The sequence below is a fragment of the Choloepus didactylus genome, chromosome 3 (genome assembly GCF_015220235.1).
Source record: "Choloepus didactylus isolate mChoDid1 chromosome 3, mChoDid1.pri, whole genome shotgun sequence".
Taxonomy (NCBI): Eukaryota; Metazoa; Chordata; class Mammalia; order Pilosa; family Megalonychidae; genus Choloepus; species Choloepus didactylus.
Genome location: NC_051309.1, coordinates 140284028 through 140306997, shown reverse-complemented (window position 1 = coordinate 140306997; position 22970 = coordinate 140284028). Strand labels below are relative to the sequence as shown.

At 38.7% G+C, this 22970-nt stretch overlaps 1 protein-coding gene across 7 annotated transcripts in view; it reads right to left on the bottom strand.

Annotated features, from left to right (window-relative positions):
• Positions 1 to 20878, bottom strand: part of LARP1B (La ribonucleoprotein 1B) — a 221445-nt gene extending 200567 nt beyond the window's left edge. For 5 of the 7 annotated variants that reach the window (XR_005215957.1, XR_005215958.1, XM_037830638.1 and 2 more), the window contains exons 1-5: positions 19921 to 20850; positions 12982 to 13040; positions 12557 to 12616; positions 11286 to 11463; positions 8004 to 8144 (exon numbers count right to left, since the gene is read on the bottom strand). Coding sequence is in view for 5 of the 7 variants with exons in the window: in XM_037830638.1 (XP_037686566.1) it covers positions 8004 to 8144; positions 11286 to 11463; positions 12557 to 12616; positions 12982 to 13040; positions 19921 to 20440 (958 nt within the window). In the remaining 2 variants the exon portion in view is untranslated. Of the gene's footprint in view, positions 1 to 8003; positions 8145 to 11285; positions 11464 to 12556; positions 12617 to 12981; positions 13041 to 19920 lie in introns of all 7 variants that reach the window. The other 2 variants (XM_037830640.1, XM_037830639.1) reach the window with 2 other exon arrangements.
• Between the last annotated feature and the right edge of the window lie 2092 nt (positions 20879 to 22970).

The window sequence follows — 22970 nt, the reverse complement described above, 5'->3', positions numbered from 1 at the left end:
AAGGGTACCACAACATTATGAATGTGATTAATCCCACTGAAAGGTATGCTTGAGACACTGAGAACACAAAGTCTGTGCTGCATATATGTTCCCACAACTAAAAAAAAAAAAAAAAAGGCAACTAAAGAGACAATGACAATTAAATCCAATACATGAACCTGGAAAGGATTTAACAAAGGTAAAAAAAAGGCTCAAAAGGAAATTATTAGTTTGTAAATTGTCTTATAATTTTAAAAGTATTTCAAAATAAAATTAAAAAAAAAAAATCATAAATGACCCATGTCATACTGATGTCACAACACACTGATAAGATGCAATCTGCAGTCTGAAAAAAACTTGCCCTAGACAGCTTTTTGAATTGTGTACTAGAAAAAAATGAACAAAAATATTCACATCAGCACTTTAATTGCAAAAACCTGAAGATAATCTAAAAGCCCACCAATAATAGAATAGATTTTACCAAGTAGTGAAATGCCCTTCAGCAGAAATAAAAGAATTACAGCAACAAAACAAACATGTATGAATCCAAGAAAATTATAGACTGAGTGGGAAAAAAAATACCAAAAAAAATATATAAATGGTATCCTGCTAGATGAAAACTTCAAAAAATTTGCAAACATTTAAAATGTCCCATTTCATTTTTTCTGCCAAGTATGGCAATGAGATGAAACTGTGGATGGCACACAGGTAAGTTCAAAGGTAATAATAACATGCATTTCCTACAATGGGTAGTTGAGTTTCCAGGAGTCATAATCTTATATGTCATATATAAAATATATATTTTATATTTCTATAGTCAATATTTTTTTAATTAAATATTTAAATTAAAAATTTTTAATTGAGTAATCAATACTTTTAGAATAAAACAGGAAAATGATATATTTGAAGAAATAATGGTACAAAAAAAGCAAAAATTTTATTTTGCCTATAAACAAATTTTATAATCTTAAATCCATTCGAGAAAAATGTAACTACTGACTGGATTTTAGATAGTATTGAGAGAATTACTGTTTTTCTTTGATGATGCATTTTCTCAGGACACTAACACTGAAATGTCATGATTACCTTCAAGTTACTTTTAAATGATTCAGTTGATAGATGGACATATATAAGAAATACAGGAAAACTACTAAATTCGGATGGTGCCTAGACACACTACACAATTCCTTTAACTTTTTCTAAGTTCAAAGTTTTTCATAGTAAAATCAGAAATTTTTAAATAGTAATATTATGCTTTCAAAACTTCCTTAGGCCTTGTTATCCATTCATGTCATCTCAGATTTCAGCAGAAAATTACAAAATCAAATACTCTCATCCTATTGTTTACACTATCTTCCTCCCCTCTGCAAACCCTGTGCAAACACCCTCTTAATAGAATATACCTGGGGAATGTTCAATGAAAGTAAAATCATTAAGTGAAAGATTGATGGAACACTTTACAGTGTATAGATCAGGCTAAAACACCTAAACCGAACTCAGTCTTTTTTTTTATTGTTTTATTGAGATACAGTCACGTATCATACAATCACCCATGGTGTATAATCAACTGTTTACAGTACCATGATATAGTTGTGCAGTCATCAACCCAATCCATTTTTTGAAAATTTTCCTTATACCAGAAAAAGCAAGAACAAGAATAAAAAATAAATGTAAAAAAGAACACCCAAATCATCCCCCCATCCTATTTTTCACCCAGTTTTTGTCTCCATTTTTCTACTCATCCATCCATACAGTGGTTAAAGGGAGTATGATCCACAAGGCTTTCACAAGCAGACTGTCACCCCTTGTAAGGTACACTGCTACACAATCGTCTTCAAGAGTCAAGGCTACCGGATTGCCATTTCGTAGTTTCAGGTATTTACTTCTAGCTATTTCAATCTATTAAAACCTGAAAAGGGTTATCTATATAGTGCATAAGAGTGCCCACCAGGAGGAACTTAAGATGGCGGCTAGGAGAGACAGGGCAAAAAAACACCTCTGTGAAAAATACTAGATAAAAACCTGAAAGTGACCTAGAACACCAGTTCGAGTGATGCACCAGCTGCACAAGGTCTGCTAAATCCACAGGAACCGTGCATTTGGTGAAACTGGGAGTCTGCATTCTGAAACGAATGAGTGAGCCAGATGAAAGTCCAGCGGCTGTGCTGCGGTGTGGGGAAACCATGGGTTGGCATTCGGAGGCGTACTAGTTCTTTTAAAAAAAAAAACAAAACAAAACCCAGGAGCAGCTGCGGATACGACGGAGAGAACCGCACAGCAAAGCGCAGTAGGAGCTGGCTGTACCAACAACGCCTTAGTGTCTGGCATGGAGGATACCCCTTCCCATAGTCCATAGTGTCTGGCATGGAGGATACCCCTTCCCACACCCACTGCTGACTGTTTCGGAGCCAGGGGGCAGAGGGGAGCCAAAAGGAGAAAGAAACAGCACCCCTTTCAGCCATCTCCCTGGCGGGCTGGGGACACTCCTGCACTGGGCCAGGCCCAGAGCCGCGCCAAGAAACCCAGAGTGACAGGGAATGTTTCCCACACCACCGCACACATGCCACAATATCGGCGGTGGACAGTGGCCTTTAGCACACCCACAGCTAACTGTCCCGGAGCTGGGAAAGCGGAGCTGTGCAAAAAGGGGGAAATTAACACGCCCCATTCAACCATCTTTACATCAGACTGGGAATGCCCCTGCACAGCCTGGCGGCCCAGGACTTCCCTAGAGGGTTGGTGCGCACTTGTGACGTGGCACAACCTTCCCTCGGCAGAGGTCCTGGAAGAACACAGCTGAGAAGGGGGACCTGCTCGGAAATCCCAGGAACCCTACACCAATACCAAGGACTTGTGGGTCAGCAGCAGAGACAATCTGTGGCAAGACTGAAATGAAGACTTAGACTCTTGCAACAGCCCTAAATCTCCGGAAACATGTGGGAAGTTTGATTATTAAAGCTGCCCTGCCTCCCTAACTACCCAGACACACACCTCACATTCAGGGCAGACAGCACCAACAACACACCAAAACTTAATGCACCAATTGAACTGCACAAGAATCAGGTCCCCACACATCACAAAGACAAAGTTGGGGAGAACTGACTTGAGGGGAACAGGTGACTCGCGGACACCATCTGCTGATTAGAGAAAGTGTACACCACTAAGCTGTAGATCTGACAAATTAGAGATTGCTATTTTTAATAATCTGAAAGAACCTTATCAAGTAAAGCAAATGCCAAGAGGCCAAAAACAAAAAATCTTAAACAATATGGTAAAACCAGATGATATGGATAATCCAACCCCAAACACCCAAATCAAAAGATCAGAAGAGACAGAATACTTGGCACAATTAATCAAAGGACTACAATCAAAGAATAAGAGCATGGCACAGGACACAAAGGACATAAAGAAGACCCTAGAAGAGCATAAAGAAGTGTTGGCCAAATTAAAAAGACTCTGGATACTCATAATACAAGATTAAAGGAAGCTGAACAACGACTCAGCATCCTCAACGACCACAGAACGGAAAATGAAAGAACAAAAGAAACAATGGGAAAAAATGTTAAAAAAATTGAAATGGATCTCAGGGATATGACAGATAAAATAAAATGCCCAAATTTAAGACTCATTGGTGTCCCAGAAGGGGAAGAGAATGGTAAAGGTCTAGAAAGACTATTCAAAGAAACTGTTGGGGAAAACTTCCCAAATCTTCTACACAAAATAAATACACAAAGCATAAATGCCCAGAGAACTCCAAACAGAATAAATCCAAATAAACCCACTCCAAGACATATTCTGATCAGACTGTCAAATACTAAAGAGAAGGAGCAAGTTCTGAAAGCAGCAAGAGAAAAGCAATTCACCACATACAAAGGAAACAACATAAGACTAAGTATTGACTACTAATTGGCCACTGTGGAGGTGAGAAGGCAGTGGCATGACATCATGACATATTTAAAATCCTGAGAGAGAAAAATTTCCAACCAAGAATACTTTATCCAGCAAAACTCTCCTTCAAACTTGAAGGAGAGCTTAAATTTTTCACAGACAAACAAATGCTGAGAGATTTTGCTAATAAAAGACCTGCCCTACTTCAGCTACTAAAGCGAGCCCTACCAACAGAGAAACAAAGAAAGGAGAGAGAGAGAGAGAGAAATTTAACAGACATATACAGAACATTACATCCCAGGTCACCAGGACACACATTCTTCTCTAGTGATCACAGATTTTTCTCCAGAATGGACAGTATGCTGGGACATAAAACAAGCCTCAATAAATTTTAAAATCTCTGACCACAATGCAATACAAATAGAAGTCAATAGCCATCAGAGACTTGGAGAATTCACAAAAAGCTGGAGGGTAAAAATGAGGGGGAGATGAAAACATTTCTGGATAATCAAAAGCTGAGGGATTTCATCACCAGTAGATCAGGCCTATAAGAAATGCTAAAGGAAGCTGAGCAGGCTGAAAGTAAGGGACACTAAACAATTGACTGAAACCACATGAAGAAATAAGGAATTCCAGTAAAGATCACATGGTAAATAAAATTCCAATACGACTGTATTTTTGATTTGTAACTCCACTATTTACTTCCTACAGGATATAAAATACATAAACTGTAATGATAAATAAGTGGTTTTGGACTCAAAGTAAAATATGTAATTTTTGACAAGAACTACACAAAGGTGGGGGAATGGAGGAGTACAGGAACATAGTTTATGTGTCCTACTGAAGTTAAGTTGGTATCAAAGAACAAGATCATTATAGATATAAGAGGTTAAATTTAAACCCCACGGTAAACACACAGTATCAGAGAATATGACCATAAAGATGAAAAGCAGAGTATGGGTTATGAGAAGTGGGGGAAGGTGCAATGGGGAGTTAAAAAATGAGTATAGGGTTTCTGTTTGGGGTGAAGGGAAATTTCTAGTAATGGATGGTGGGAAGGTGATAGCATTGCAACATTCTAAATGTGATTAATCCCACTAACGGGATGCTAGGGAGGGGTTGGAATGGGAAGATTTAGGCTGTATATACCTTTCCACAAGTGAAAAAAAAAAAAAAAAGTCAGTCTAAATAGATGACAATTAAATGCCAAGGATGATCCTTGATGGGATCTGAGGATGGAGAACAGGAGGCTCAAAGGGACACAGTTGGGACATAAGAAAAAAAAAAAGGAAGTATAGAATGTAAGCTTTTGTATCAATGTTGAATTTCTTGAACTTCTTAGCTGCATTTAATGGGACAGCATAAAAGAATGTTCTTGTTCACGGGAAATGTAGATGTGAATTATAATGTTTGTTCAAGGATGTGTGCAGCTTGCTCTCATAAGTTCAGAAAACAGAACAATAGATGATGGATGATAGATAGGGAGGGAGGGAAGGAAAGAAAGAAATGGTGGTGTGACAGGACGTTAAAGTTGGTAGATCGGGGTATCGGGGGAGGATGGTTGGGGTATGCTGGAGTTGTGTATGGGGTTTGTATTGTTTTTGCAACTGTTCCTGGTAAGTCTGAATTTATTTCAAAATAAAATTTAAAAAAAAAAAAAAAGAAAAAGAAGAAGAGTGCCCACCAGAGTGACCTCTGGACTCCATTTGGAATCTCTCAACCACTGAAACTTTATTTTGTTTCATTTCATATCCCTGTTTTGGTCAAGAAGATGTTCTCAATCCCAAGATGTAGGGTCCAGATGGATCCCCAGGAGTCATATCCTGCGTTGCCAGAGATTTACACCCCTAGGAGTCAGATCCCACATACAGGGAGGGCAGTGAGTTCACCTGCCAAGTTGGCTTAGCTAGAGAGAGAGGGCCACATTTGAGCAACAAAGAGGTACACAGGAGGAGATTCTCAGGCAGAACTACAAGCAGGTTTAGCCTCTCCTTTGCAGTAATGAGCTTCATAAGGGCAAGTTTCGTGATAGAGGGCTCAGCACACCAAACCACCAGTCCTCTATGTTTGTGAGAACATCAACAACAAACCAGGTGAGGAAGCCCAACACCTTTTCATCTTCCACCAGCTCCTCAGGGGGCGCCTGCAAATATATTCTTATTCTCTGCCCAAATTACTTTGGGATGTGTGCTATTTCACACTAACCTGTACAAACCTACCAGGTCTCACTTCCTATTTGAAGTTCCCTATAATTATGGTATTTGAACAAACTGTATGACTTAGGAAATATAGACCCTGCATCAACTAAACATCTCGTCCCTTGGTTTCACATGGAAGTCGAAGTTTTAAAACACAGTCACTACCGTCCTTTACCCTTTGGCCCAATTTGCTCTAGTTCTAACCGGATCTGCTTCATTCATATATCTAATTGAAGTCTGTACTCTTTTTCAGCTTTTTTAACAGTTGCTATATGCGCTAATACTGACATTCCTATCTGCCGAGTTCTGGCTCTGACACCAAACTCAGTCTTAAAACAACTGAAAGGACAAGACATTTATTGCTCCTGCTATGATATATTAGGAAATAAACACACTATGAAGTATTCCTACCTTCATGCCCCCCAAAAATAACCTGAACCTAATCAAGTCTTAGCTCTTCTTACCAGTTAGGTAGAAAAAGAAGTCAAAAGGAAGATGTTAAATGGTACCATAACAAGACAATCACCCAGATCCAAAATTTGGGAAATCCCACCCAACAAATAGCAGAGGAAAAAAACATGGAGGTGAAGGGTGGAGGTGAGGAGGAAAAGGAAATTGTTACTGATTAAAAAGTATTTTAATACTACAGTGATATGAGAACCATTAAATTAAAATAGCTAAAATTAAAAAAGCTGACAATACTAATGCCGGCAAAGATATGTGGGAACTGGAACGATAAACACTGCTGATAAGAATGCAATGGTACAACTAATTTCAAGAACAGTTTGGCCATTTCTGATAAAGCTAAATATACACTTACCAAGACCTATCAATCTATTTCTATTTACCAAGGAAACTAAAACATATGCCTACCAAAAATTGTATACAAATGTCCATAGCAGCATTTTTCCCAATAGCCAAAAACTGGAAACAAGCCCAACATCCACCAACAGGTGAATGGATAAAGGAGTACAGCATATCCATTCAACAGAATACTACTGATCAATAAAATAAAAGTACTAATAGAAGGAATAATTATGAATCTGAGAACATTATGCTCATAAAAAGGAGACACAAGAGTACATACTGTATGAAATTCCAGAAAAAGCAAATCTAATCTATGGTGTCTGAAAGGAGATTACTGGCAAGGGGTAGTGGTGATAATGTGAGTGCATTCTAATATATGTAAATTATACCTTGGCTAATTTGATTTTTTGTAAAAAGAATTCAGAAACCACTCAGAAGAGACTCCCACCAGTCAAAATCTGGGACAATGTGAGAATCAACCTAAACAATGATAGAAGTAGATTACATAGTCTCAAAGTCTCTCCCCACAAATTACTTATTAATTACATGGGGGAAAAGAGTATCTTTACAGTAAAGAAATCCAGAGTACAACAGTAACCAAATTAACAAAGTTAATATCATCAATATCAGAACAAAACAAGATCCTGTGCACTCCCAAGTGATGTAGTAAGAAAATCTTTGTAATATTTCTGCCAGAAGTTCATAACTGAAATCTAATCATGAACAAACATCAGAAAACCCAAAGTGAGGGATATCTACCACGTAACTAACTCCTTTAGTCTTCAAAAACGTCAATGTCATGAAGAAAGGCAGAAGAACTGTTCCAGATTAATGGAGACTAAAGAGATTAAAAAACAACTGAAAGTAATGTGTGATCCCAGCAAAGGGGGGAAAATACCTTTAAGGACATTATTGGGAAAATATGCATGGTACTAATACGTAGTTTCCTATTTTGTTAACTGCTAAGATCATTTGTTCTTATGAAATATACTCTGAAAGTATTTAGTGTTAAAGGGGTATAATGCCTGCTGCTTACTCAAGTGGTTTATACTACACAGTTATCAAAAAAAAATAATAAGCATTAAGACTAAGTTCTTTCTTTAATCATTCTTCTCTTGGAATATAACTTACTTCTTGGGTCATTTCGCCTATTGTTATGTGCCAATTTATTTGTTTCAAGTTGACATCTTGAGCTGTTCCGGGATCCTGGTCTCTCTTGGCTATCTGGTCTTACATCATCTAAGTGGAGTGGTATCCATTTGTGCTTATTAGCTTGAAGGAAAAAAATTGAAATATTTTAATGACAGCGCACAATTTTGATTAAAACCTTACAATTCTGAAAACCCTCTGAATTTTAATTAAGTAATGAAAAACCGTTCATCTGTCCTCAAAGGGATTATCCGTAGAGTACCAAAAGAATCTCTTTTCTCACATTTCTCCTTAATAAACTTACATGTGCAAACAGCACTTTTAAAATCAAGAGAAAAGCCAGTGATCTCATTGGATTTCTTTTGCTTAAGTAAAATGATCATCTTCTATTTAATACTGAGAAGTCCTTAGAAAATAACGCATGTATACATTATTGATTAATTCTTGATTCTTAAGCCTCAGTATGAAGTATGCCAGATAAGACATTATCCTGTACACATTGGAAAGACAGGCTTAGGATTCAAAACACTTTTAGTTTCAGATCACTATCAAAAATATTTGTCCAGCATTACTATTACAGAATGAGGTTTCTCAAAATGTTAAAAGGATAAATTTAAGCATGAAATTTGTCTAATTGCATTTGACAGATTTTTTACAATTATGATATCTTTTCCTAGTTTCTTAATACAAGAGATAGAGAATTTAACTTTTCTTGATAACTAAATGACAAGATAACCAATTGTACTATAGCCAAATTCTGAAAAGACAGCTGTACAAAAAATAGGAAAATTAACTTCTAAAATGCAAAATAATCGCCTACTCATGGATTCAGTAGTCAAGATTTCAAAATGTTCAGTCTTCTGCGCCCGATCTATATTCTCTACCAAAACAAAAGATTCATGGGCATAGAAAAAACTACCAAGGTAAACAAACATGAAAAAATCTAAAAACTTTTTAAAGCCTCTAGTATAAATTCTATCAGTGAGATTCCCTGATATCCTTTGAAAACAAAAAAGTGTGTTCTAGGAGTCAATTTGTGATTATATGAATTACTCTAACTACAAAACACCTGGCTTTTAGTATTGGTCAATTTTAATTGAAGCAACTAGCAGGAAGAACAAATTTTAAAGCAGGATGACAATCTGTCTGTATGAAGTCCAGATGGCCAAAAAGGCTACTTATGCATCTAAGAAACAGGAAAGAGAGGGAGGTGATAAAGTGTCAATAAATAAGAAACTTTATCCTGTTGCTTCCACTTTTGAGGAATTAAATTGCCTTGGCTCACTATATCAAGTGATTCCCTGCTTACTCTGCAGGTAAGGGTTAGATATTCATTTAAAAACAAAACAATAGCAAAAAACCATTCAAGTAAGCACTCAGTAAGTGTGTTATTTCCATTATTAAAGAAACTGCCTGGCAACTACTGCACCATTAAATGTCTCCTCCCATACCATATCACCTCCATGAATTACAATGCTTCTGTGGCTTCCCAAAGCATAAAGTATGTCACTTAAAATATGTCACTTACTAACTACAATGTGTAAACTCAGAATTGAATCTTAGAACATAGCCTAACGTGGACACAATAATTGTAATAGTCCCTAGATTGTAAGCTCTTACAGCAGTTAACTCTATCCCTGAAGTGTAAGGCCTATCTCTAAACTCTGAGATGCTGATCCCCTAGCATATGTTGTCACAAACATTGGGACTGGCGGTTTGATGTGCTGAGCCCTCGAGCATGGGACTTGCCCTTATGAAGCTCATTACCACAAAGGAGAGTCTAAACTTGTATGTAATGGTGCCTAAGAGTCTCCCCCTGAGTACCTCTTTGTTGCTCAGATGTGGCCCTCTCTCTCTCTAACTGAGCCATCTCGACAGGTGAACTCGTTGCCCTCCCGCCTACATGGGACCCGACTCCCAGGGATGTAAATCTCCCTGGCAACGCAGAGTATGATTCCCGGGGATGAATGTGGACCCGGCATCATGGGACTAAGAGTATCTTCTTGACCAAAAGGGGGATGCAAAATGAGACGAAATAGTTTCAGTGGCTGAGAGATTCCAAATGGAGTCGAGACGTCACTCTGGTGGACATTCTTATGCACTATATAGATAACACCTCTTAGGCTTTAATGTATTGGAATAGCTAGAAGTAAATACCTGAAACTACCAAACTCCAACCCAGCAGTCTGGACTCCTGAAGACAATTATATAATAATGTAGATTACAAGGGGTGACAGTGTGATTGTGAAGACCTTGTGGATCACACCCCCTTTATCTAGTGTATGGATGAGTGGAGGAATGGGGATAAAAACTAAAGGACAAATGGGGTGGGATGGGGGGATGATTTGGGTGTTTTTTTTCACTTTTATTTTTTATTCTGGTTCTGGTTCTTTCTGATGTAAGGAAAATTTTCAGAGACAGATTGTGGTGATGAACACATAACTATGTTATCATACTGTGGACAGTGGATTATATATCATGGATGATTGTATGGTGTGTGAATGTATTTCAATAAAACTGAATTTAATAAAAAAAAAAAGAAATTAACAACAACAACAAAAATATGTCACTTAAAATAAAGCACAGAATCCAAGTTACCAAAGCAAAACATTAATCTGACCTTGCCTAGCTCTACAAACAGATTTCATGAACTTTCCCCACAGCTCGCCCTGCTTCAGCCACTGACGTCTTGACAGATTAAAGCTCTTTTCTGCCTACAGGCCCCTGAAGACACTTCTGCCTAGGCTCAGAACATGGAATGAAAATAAGCTTTTTATAAAGTGGAGAAATTATATTCTATCCCTAGACACGTGAAAGTTCAGAAAAGAAAATATAAAGGGATGAAGATCTTTTTCTCCTGCAAGTGTTAAGAGGGAAATATGAGAAAAACATGCAAAACTTTTCTCCCTTTTCTTAGAAAATTTATTTTATTTTCCCAGAACTTTCTGGAAAAAAACAGCGGTTCCAAAGCAGATTTAAAAGAATAATTATCATACAACTTTCCAAGATTATACCTACAATCATCTCTTTAAGTGGAAATTCATTCCATTTTCTTGCATATAGAATACAAGACAAATGCAAAAAGGAAAGCCAATAGTTTAGAAATGTGACAAAAGCAAATCTGTTACCACGGCAGATGTTTTATCCCAAAGAAATCCAAAATACTCATTGGTTACTGCCAGGGATCAAACGATTAAATATAATTCTTCACTACAACTTTCTAAGGAAAATTAAAATTGGAACAAAAATACAAGATAAACTGACCTCTCTTCCGTTGACTACTTGACTGAGCTTCATCTTCACTGACATTTTCACCAGGACCATCTAATTTTGTTTCGCGATTTTCTTTGCTCTCACTGTTGTTGGTTTTCTTTTCAACCTTCTCTTCTTTTTCTTTTCTACACTGTGGCTTCTTATTTCCTTGGCTGATCATACTTTGACACTGCAAAAAGTTTTTCTGAGTAAAATAATTTTCATTATCTTTCACTAACAAATCTAAAAATGTGTAGTAATACACCCTGGCAAAGTATTTGATAAAGGGCTTGTATCCAGAATATATAATGAACTCTCAAAACTCAGTAATAAGAAAACAGAAACAAAATTCAATTAAAAAATGGGCAAATGTACTGAAAGTATGGACACAAACAGGTATTCTGACACCAGTGTTCATTGTGGCTTTATATACAATTGACAAAAGATGGAAGCAACCCAAGCATCCAGCAACGGATAAACAAAATGTGGTATACATAAAAAGTGGAGCATTACTCATTTGTCAACATGTTGAGTGAAACAAGCCAAGCACAAAAGGACAAATACTGTGTGAGTGCAGTGACATAAACCAGAATAAGCAAATTCATAGTCATAGACTAGAATACAGGTTGCCAGGGGTCAGGATAGAGAATGGGGAGTTAATGCTTAAATGGTGCAGAATTTCTGTTTGGGGTGATGGAAAAGTATTGGTAATATATGGTGGTGACGGTAGCAAAACATTGTGAACGTACAGTTAACAACGCTGAATTATATATTTGAATGTAGTTAAAAGGAGACATTTTAGGTTATATATGTTACTAGAAGACAAATTTTAAAACCGTAAGACACAGTAAACCCTAAGGTAAACTACGGACAACAGTTACAGTACAATTATTAATATATTCTTTCATCAATTGTTAACAAATGTACCACACCAAGGTGACATGTTTATAGGGGAGGTATATGGGAACTCTATTTTCTTCATGAGTTTTCTGTAAACCTACAACTTCTGTAATGAAAAAAATTATATTAAAAAAAAAAACTTAGAGCAAATAAACATATAAAAAGATGCTCAATATCAAAGAAATACAAAGTAAAACTACAATGCAATACCACTACACACCTACTAGAATGGCTAAAATTAAAATAAATGACCATACCAAGTGTTAGCGAAGATGCAGAATAACTGTAATTCTGATAAGCTGCTGATGGGAATGTAAAGTTTCGCAGTTTCTTAAAAAGCTATACAAAATAATTACCATATTATCCAGCCTTATAATACTTACTCCAGTGTTTGCTAATTCACTTGGTGTTGGCCAATTTGCCATATCGCTGAAATCACTAGCCTATGAAGTAAATAAGTTCTCAAATTAGTCTTAGAAATTATAAGCAGAAAAAATATCTTCTCAAGTGAACCATTTTAAAAACCCACCTACATTCACTTATATGCAGGCATTTGCAAAACAGATTAACCTAAAAGCGTCTCTAAATATCAGAAAACTTTAAGAATGTTTTGGTCTTATGATTAAACTTCTAGAACTATTTAATGACATTTAACTACGTTGATGTATACACTGTAACAGAGGTAGATGGGGTTTGCAATAAAGGCTACAATTCTCTAGTATATTAACATCAACCATATAACTGGAAGGAAAATATACTTCTTAATTTCAAAATCAACAGTTAAGAAATATTTCCTGTAAAACCATACCTTGTTGGATTTCTTTGTCCTCACTTTTCCTGCTTTTATAATCTTGGGAGAACTAAGCTCTAAAAATAAATAAATAAATAGAATTGTTTTTACAACCACTTCATTCAGTAAGTACTGTACCAATTTCAGTAAGACAAGTATAGTCTTCACTCCCCGCAAAATTCAAAGTCCTGAGACTCAAACTCCTAGCAAAAAAATCAACTACCTTTAACATGTAGATTCAAATTGGTCTTCAAAGGTCAAATCAAGAAGTGGGAAACAGCAAGTTTACTGATGTAAAATTAAAACACCAATCCATTCATTACCCGAATATGAACTATGACATGAGAAAATTAGAAATATAAGATGTTTTAATACAAAGTTAGCAACTCAATTTCCCATGGGGTATATTCTTCTCTACAATTAATATATTTATCAACAAGCACCACAAAAAATAGGTCAGAAGACTTCAAACTATTTGTCCTAGAAAACAAATAGGTTTGGTAACCATAGTAGGTTATAATAGGTTGTACCTAGATTCAAGTCAGAATAATTGGTCACTTTAAAGTTTGTACAATATCATGGGATTATCACTTGTCCTCATCTTGAGTAAGAGTACAGTGGTTGACAATGAAAACCAATATACTGTGTCCAAATGAAGTTTTTAACTGCCTTTTAGTTTGGTTCATTACCTAGCAAGTTAAGTAGGCATAAACATCTGGATTTATAAGACCTAAAGCAAATATTAAAAATTTGGGAACTGTGAACACAATAATTCAGTAAAACATGAACCCCATAAATCATGGCAGTGACCAATCTATAGAATTAAGCAAAGCAATCTTTGAGTTAAAATCTAGAAGCCAATTTAAATGCAATCTACAGTACTTATCAAAGGAAGAGAGATGAAAGATGAAGATGTGATCAGGAATGGGCACACAGGGAGGGACATTGAACACTACTACAGCATTCCATTTCTAAAGCAGAATAGTGAATATTCATTTTATTCTTTAAATGTGTGTATGTATATGCATGTGTATGTATACATGTGCATATGGATAAAATAGTTCATTAAGAAAAGTAGATATAGTAGGAAAAAATATAGGCACATAAAACAAAAAAATTGAAGTCAATGGGGGAGGAAAAAACCCGAATTATTAATAAATAATATCTGCCTGACCATTACCTACTATTGGATTAAAGTCTGCTCTGTAAATACTATTTACTTTTTAATGAACGTTATACAGTATAGAACATTTGTGGGACTCTACCCTCAACAGAGTGGAAAACAGGTTCCAAAAAACTGCTGATTGAGTAATCAAGTAAATTAAGTACCTGACAGTCATAAAGTACAGCTTTATACAAACTATTTCATTTAATGGAAAATAGTAAGAGGCAATACAGCAAGTTTTATTTAGCTTTATTACAAATCGATGTTATTTATAATAATGAAACAAAAGCCAGAAACTGAAGATAAAAAATTATTCTGACTACATTTAAAAAAAATTTAACCTTCAATACTAAATGAAACAATCAAGTTGAACTGGAGAAAAAATATTTGCAAGGTAATATAGAGTTAACTTTTTTTTAATCGATTCATCAATTATCATCATCCTGTACCTACCCACACATTGAGAATAGTTTCTAGCTAAAAGTGAGTATAAGTTGGGGAGACATTTAATAATAAAAGGAAAAAATACAAAGGATTCCACTCATTGGTATATTACATTAATACTATGGGTCATTAACAGGGAGTGGTGATAACGGGTATATGCGAGGATTTGGATTTTCTTTTTTATAAAATGAAACAGATTTTTAATTTCAGACTAAATCTTTTGGACATCAAATCAAAAATATCGGGGTTGTCTACATTTTAATCTTTAAACTTTTAAAAATCCATTAACTTTAATTTATCCTCAGGAAATACAATGGGAGAAATTTACATTTAATGTTGGCCTTTTATTAATGGAATATCTTTATGTATGCACTTTAGCTGGAATGTTTATGTGAATTTTATTAATACCATAATTTATTTTCATCACAGAATATCTGACAAATTACCTTGCATGATATGGCTGGATAATCTGGGAGAGGAAATCATGGAGTGATTTCTTAAAGGTTACTTAATGGCTTCCATGAGGAAGATTCCACCCCCCAAAACTCCTATTCTATTCCCTTGTCCCAATTCCTCCCCATGAAAACAGAGTAAAGTTTAGAGTAAAGTTTCCTGATCAATGAGTTTAGTTAACAATTTGAACCTGTAAATCTAGCACATCTTTCCCTTTTTTGGGGGGAGCTAGCTGTCTACAAAAACCATTCTTGGTCTGCATCTTCATGCTATCAACTTCACAAACACAGACTCCCAACAAAGGTAGAAGGGGACATGCAGTTGTGCATCATCAACCTGGTGAACAAGTTTGTTTAATTCCTAGTTCAATGTAAGGAAGGCCTTCGTGCTGCTCACTTGGGGCCACCTCACCAGCCCAGTCTTAACAGAGATAACTTAGATTAAAAAAAAAATAATAAACCTGGGTAAAGGATGAACAAAGGATTCAAAAAAGAAATATAATTGGCAAAACATGACAAGACACTCAAATACACTAATAAAGAAACATAAACTAAAAAAAGAAAACATTTTTCACCTATCAAACTGGCAAAAAAAGAGAATGCCCAGTGTTGACTAGCCTGTAATGAAATGGACATTTCCCTCAATGTTGTTGGGGAGAGTGTGAAGTGGTGTAATCTTTCAAGGGTAATCGTCATTTAAATGTATTCATCCTCACAACTATGCGATGATACTGTGAGCCAGTGATTGTATACTTCAGATGCCTTCTATGGTGTGAGAATATATCTCAATAAAATTACACAACAGTAACAAATGTACTACACCAATACTATGGGTCAATAATGGGGGGGCAGGGTTGATTAAGGGGTGTGGCAGGATTTGGGTTTTCTTTTTTATTTTTATTTCTCTTCTGGAATAATGAAAATGTTTTAAAATTGATCATGGGGTTGTAGGCGCAACTATGTGATGATACCTAAGCCAGTGATTATATATTTCAGATGACTGGTATGGTGTGTGAATATATCTCAATAAAACAGCAAAAAAAACAAGTATCTGTAAATAAGGTAGAATGGTAAGTTGTTCACTGCATTTTTGCTGACAAATGCACTCAAATTAAAAATCTCTGTATTCATTAATATGGGATAGTTTTATTACGGTTCATCTACACAAAAGAATAACTTTCAGAAATAAGATATATCTGTATGTATAGACATGGAAAAAAAGCCTCTCCACTTTAAATATTTTATATATACAAATATAGAACAGGTAAAAGAATCCTAAAAAGGAAATTGTTCATTTTCCCAGGTTTCCAAATAATATGGAAAATGCTGTGGTGTGTCATTAGAGAAAACCTAAGACAGAAAAAGCAAGCCAGGGGGATAACATATATTTTTTCAAACAGAATATCAAACACATATAACCTAAGAAACAAATTTAAGCTACTAGTGTGTGATCTACACATCTCCACTTTCAAACACCTCTAGTGAGGTGGTTTATATCAGTACAAATTTTTTGAGTGATAGTCTAGTATCTTTAGAATGTTATTCTCTAACCAGGGGGATTTATAATAAGGAATTAATTCTAAACAGATAAAGAAAATAATTCATTTTAAAAACTTGGACACTCTCAACAAAACCTACAAGGCATAGGGACGATTTTTTACTCATCTTAGTTCCAATGACCTAAATCTTTAGTTTTAGTTAAGAAAATGCACTGACAGCACACAATTGCAATATATTTAAGGGAGAAATATAGTAAATACTACAATAAAAAGAAGGATTTTTTAAAAGGTAGAAAATCACTTAATTCAACTTGATAACAAATACTGAGACTCAATAATTCTACTCCTCAGCATCTGCCCTGAGAAAGCCACACATGTGCACAAGAGGCATATATAAGAATGTCTACTATCTCAGTTTAAATAAATAGTAACAAATAGATGTTGATCAATAGGAGAATGGCTAATTAGCAGCTGTATTTATGGGCCACTGTTCAGCAATTTTCAAAAGGAGTTTGGATTAAAATGGATTAGCCAACATTTCCAATGAAAAAAAAAGCAGTGTGACATTTTACATTCTATACACATATACAAAACACTACATTTGGAAGTCATTGCACAGACAAAGGCCTGAAAGGATATTCAGTAAATTGGTAACATGATTTTGTCTTTTTTGGAGGGGACATCAAAGTTTTTACAAAGAAAATGTACTTATGCATTATTTACATAATTTTACTTAGAATGTTATTTTCATTGAGGTAATAACAGTAAAAGTTTATTTGATGTTAATATTGGGAGCAAGAAGGGTTAATAAGAAACATGGGATCAGAGACCAAGGATGAAAGAGGTGAAAAAAAAAATTCAATACTTTTATAAACCATGTTTTTGTGAAAGGACTAAAATTATACTAGAAAACTGATTTCTAATATGCAAGATACAACCATGGCAACAGGTGATTAGTCAATCCCATGCCATGATTTTAATAAAAGGTCTCCAAAATAAATAAAATTAAACAAGAAGAGCATGCAGGTAGGGGAAGTTCTTTCTGGTGTCCTGAATGAATTAAGACAGCAGACACCATACTAGACCTCTTGAGTGGGCCTGACTTTGGCTAAAGAGAAGTCCAAAACTGTCTTACCTGGATTACCAGAGACAGCAATACAATGGCCAGGACAATCATTCTAAAAGTGGGGGGAAAAAAATCCTCTCACAAGGGCTGAAAAAGCTAGCATCTGTCTTGCTTAGAAATGCAGGTTCTAAAATAGAGTTTATTCATGATTTATGTCCTGAAACATACCCCTCCCCTCATGTTTCCTATATTATATCTACCTCTGGTAACAAATTTTCTGGCAAAATTTTGCTGATGGAATTCCTTTACCTCACCCTCATTAAGAGGAACAGCATAACCAGGTTTGGCCAGGACAGCCCTGGTTTAAATTTGTTTTCAGACTATAATTAGTAATGCCCCCTTTCCCTCTCCTAGTTTGTGGGATAAATTATATGGACATCCTACTACTATTAGGTTACTGAACATATTGGACACTTCTTGCTTTTTACCTACTCTGAACCTGAAGGACCCTCTGTTCCCATTTCATTATTTTTGAAAGTTGCCAACTTGCTTAAGAAAATAGGAAGCCAAGGCATCCAGGTTATAAATTACACTGACGGCACTCTGGTATTAAGAAACTGGAAGATGAGTTCACCCACTTCTTTCAATTGAGGTGCAGAACCTGGCTAGTTAGTAACAATATCTGGACTTTTTTTTTTTTTTTTGCATTTTTACACCATAATCTCTTATCTGAGATATCTAAGTTGTTCAACTGCAAACCTAAGTCCTGGTAGAAAAAGTCAGTGATGGAGAGACTATAAAGTTACAATACTCCAGGCATGCAGAATGGTATTCTTGCAAGAGAAAATTTCTAAGGACAAAAAGAGTTGCCTATAGGTAGGCATCAGCAAAATTAACATTCTCATGAAACCACACCACAAGTCATGCATCACACTGTTCTCAATCTCCAATGAAGACCTCCAAAGAACGTAGAGTAAGTTAATTATGCAAACCTGTTAAAATACTTTTAACAAGGTCATTTGCAATTAAAATTCCGAGACCCCCGACAGAAGTTTAAAGTTTCAAAACCTGCCAAATTGATTTTACAATCAACACAAAGCATTCAATTTTGGTAGGTCACTGAATACAATAATTCTATGTAAATCTAGATATAACAGGGAGGTGAGAGACAGCCCGTAAGATGAATGAATCACTAGGGCATTCCTTCCTGCTAAATTTTTTTCAGAGATTTTGCTTAAGGGTGCTCTCTTCAGCTACAGATAGGCGTGAACAAATAGAACTTTGCAGCTAGGAGAGAATACAGCAATACTACATTTAGGAACAAATTTTAAGTACTTTTCTTCAACTGTCAAGATTTATCAAGAATTAATGACCAGTAGTATTTCAGTGCAAAAGCTAAAAAACTCAATTAACTAGAAGAGTTCCTCTGAAGAACATACCACACTTGATCCTCAGAACTTCAACATGCTCAAATTTTTTCTACCCAGCTGTTAGCCTTTAATTTTAAGGCTTGCAATAAGCAGCTATAATTTATACATAAAAGCTCAATTAACTTATTACAATCTAAATTATAAATAAGTCAAAAGTCTTGTCTTCATTTTACTTAGTATTTCCATCTTAACTCGGAAAAAAAAGACTGCAGTTACTACAATCAAAATAAAGAGCCATCGGTCAGCATTCCAAATGAAGTGGCATAATCTCATCACTAGTTAAGAGCTAGCTGAATGTCAGAAGACTAACATTCACCTAAGGTGCAATCTACTCAAGTCAACTATCCTAACTTCTGTTTTTCCATCATATTCATAACTCAAAGCTTTTTAATAGTAACTATACAGTATGGAGTCCCATTTTTATTGTGACTACTTAGCATTATTTCGAAAACCCTGAGACTTTCAGGTCTTCAATATTTTACAATATCACAATCGCGCTTCTACTTACAAATCGATCCCCTTGCTACGATTAGGTTCACCCTTTTTAGAAAGTGCACAGAAACTTTTCCCCTAGGATGAACCGCAGTATCTTCCTTAAGTTAACTACTTTCACGCGGGAGGGAATAAAACACAACTCCCGCCGCGCTAGCCCGGCTGTGCGGCCACAGATACTGCCACCGTGCCCCCGACCAGTCAAGGAGAACCTGAGGTCCCACCTCTTCCTGCTGCTCCCCTCCAAAATGTCCATTTATGTAAATATGCAGAATGAATGACACCTTGGAACGAAATACCTCCGACTGACAGGCAAAGGAGACCTGCCCCTCCCCCAGCCCCGTGCCTGCTAAGGCTGCCAAGCGTCCTCTAGTCCCCTGCCCATTCCCACCCCAGAGGCGCCACAGACCTGCCGCCAGGGTTTCCAGTGGGGGTGGCGGCAACAGCCCCATCCCCACAGGGGACAGGTGCTGCTGGGGAGGCTTTTTGGTCCAGGGATTCTCCTTTGGCGGCGGCGGCAGCGGCGACGGGAGGGGCTGCAACTTCTTCTCAGGGGTCGCCGCCGCCTCCTCTAGGGCGTTCTGGGCCGGCGGGTCCCGCGGTGGCGGTGGCAGCGGTGGCTCCCCGCTGAAGGGGCCCCCGGGCCCGCGTGCCTTGTGCGCCAAGTGCAGTGCCAGGGGCCTCACGGGCACCGCCGCCTGGGGCACGCTGTGTCCCAACACCGGAGCCGGCGACGGCTCTCCCCGCGCCCCCGCGCTGGTGGCGACTGCGGCCCGTTCCTCCCTCGCCGCCTCCTTGCCCTCCCGGTCGGGCGGGGGTGGTTGCTCGGCCTGCCGGCTTGCAGTGGCCAACAGCGATTCCGTCTCAGCAGCCCTCACAGGCGGCTCCTGCCGAGGGTGCGCGGTGGGCACCGGCGCGCGAGCAGACATCGTCCCTTTTTCCCAGCCGCCCCACCCGGGAGGCGGCCGGGGAGCCCGGCTGCCCGTCTCTCCGCCGGGATACCGACCGGCTCCGGCCTGGGGCAGAGAACCCGAGAGCCCGGCCGCAGTCGCCGCCGCCGCCGCCGCCACCCTCCCCCGCGTCGGCCGAGCCCGGGCAGCGCCCGGCGTGCCACCCCTCCCCGCGCCGAACGGAGCGCTAACCGACCGCCGGCCCAGCCCGCCTCGGCGGCGCCAGCCGAAGCCCGCCAACACGCGCAGGGCACCGCAGCGGGGAGCCGCGAGCCCTCACCTGGCGCGGGCTAGCGACAGAGGCGCTGCGAGCGGGGTCCGAAGGAGGACCTCTAGCGGAGCGAGAGAAGCGCGCGCCGCCGGAGCCGGTAACTGCTCGCGGAGGCGTGGAGCAGAGCGATCCGAAAGGACGGAGCGGGAGCGGGGGCGGGGCTACCCGAAGGAAACGTGACGTGGCTACACACCGGCTCCTGCCCTCGCCGAGCCGCCGCCCGCGAGGCTGGCTGCCGAGGCCGCGGGTGCCGCCGGCCTCAGGGCGGGCCCCGCCCCAGCGGCCAGCAGTGGGGGAGGGAGGGCGAACAGAGAGATTCCCCGGCTCGCGGACGAAGGCCGCCGGGTTGCGGCCGCACGGGCGGGGCGCGTACCAGGCCTTGTGACTCGCGTCCGGGTCCTGCTGTGAAGGGCGAGGGGCGGGGCAGGCTGCGCACGTGGCCAGGCCGCGGCTGTCTGGTGGTGGGTTTGCCTTTAGGCCCCGAAGCGGAGTTGGGCAGGTGTAGGGCGGCCCCTGCCACCAACCCGGGGTGACTCCTTAGTGGACCGGTGGTTCCGCCCGAGCCGTCTTCCCCCTTGCGCCGGGCCCCCTAGCCGGGCGAAAGTGTTCCTCTGCAGCTTCGGGCACTGCTGTCACCTATAATCTTGAGCCACGACCAAAAAGAAAACGGTGTTATCTGTAGGTAACTGTTTATGAAACCTTTACCCCGGTGGCTGATTTAGTGCACTTCCCCGCCCCTTTTCCCAGCCACGAATTGAAATGCTTGAGTAAAAAAAATTAATATTTCGCCGGCTTTTTTAATTTGGGGAGATAACACTTGGTTACAAATTAACTTTAATCCAAATATTTATTTTCTTGGAATGGGTTTGTAAAAATAGTACAAATATGTTTTGTAAAAGTTCCGATAAGAGCTTTCTACTTGATGCGCAAATTCAATTAGTAAACTGGTTTCATGTGCGCGTATTTGTAAGTTAATAGCGCTTATGTTCCAGTGCAGGGGCCGCCACAGGTATTTTTTGGTTGAGGGTTCTCCCCGCCTCCCGCCACCCACGCCCCCAGGCCATGCTAATTTGAGCCGCGATTTGTGTGGACTTGGCAATTAGTCCCACCCGATTTCCCTTTAGAACTCTCAGTTCAGGAACTTAGTACAAGACACCTTTCCCATAGCTCCTACTCTAATTACATTAAAGTCGAGATTAATTTTTAATTTACTCATAAGCAGTACTAGGGAAAAGTTGCTTGTATTCCTAAGAGCAGTAAACTATCCATAAGTTACAAAAGCTGTAAGTAAAGCTTTTCTTCTTTTCCATAACAGTAGTCCCCTGTCCCTAACCGACCTCCAGAACCTGTTTCCTGTTAAATAGGGATTGTACTTCCACAGATATTCATTCACAGAGAGGCGCCATCTTTGCTAGCTCTGTGAAGCTTTGTTTTTAACTACCATGTAGCTGCTTGTCCTGTTATAGCCAACCTTTTGGAGTCCTACCAGTTAATGCTTGGCTTTCTTAGGAAAGCATATCGACAAATTCACTCTCCGTAGGACTCAGAGAACACATTCTATTTTACCGTCTATTTAAATAAATGTGGATTAAACACTGATTCATTTGAGAAAAGGTTATGTGGAATGGTTTTCCAAACTTGATTTTGTACAGGACATCTAACCACAGTTGGTTGTTTTTGCTTGTTTGTTATTCTTAAGGGAAACGTCATACATGTAATCGATGGTGGTGATGTTAGCACAACATTGGGAATTAAGATTGGGAAATGTTACATTGTATATGTTACCACAATAAAATAAAATTTTAAAAAAGTCATATAGGGACCTTCTCAAGTAAGGGTGCTTTATTGAAGGAACCCAGGGGAACTTTCTTGGATACAGGGTTTAGTTGCAGGGAGAGGAGATCTGAAGGGTGATTATGGGCTCACAAGAGCTCTAGAGAACTAAACAATTTAAATGTTTATGATCTTCACTGTAGTGCAGTGCCCCTAATGTCAATCAGCTACATTACTGAGTCTGCTACTAGTTCCTCTTTGAAATGCATAGTACTAACTCCCGCTGCCACATAACTGCCTCTTGCACACGACTTCTTCACCCATCTTGTTTGCCCTGTATATGGTTCTCCCTTCTGCTCTTGTGCCAGGGAGGTCTAACCTAGTTCATACCACTAAAGGGCTCCCTCACCTTCCATGGTATCTGGGTGAATTCAGGCAGTGGAAGATTTTAGCAGGAGATTGCAG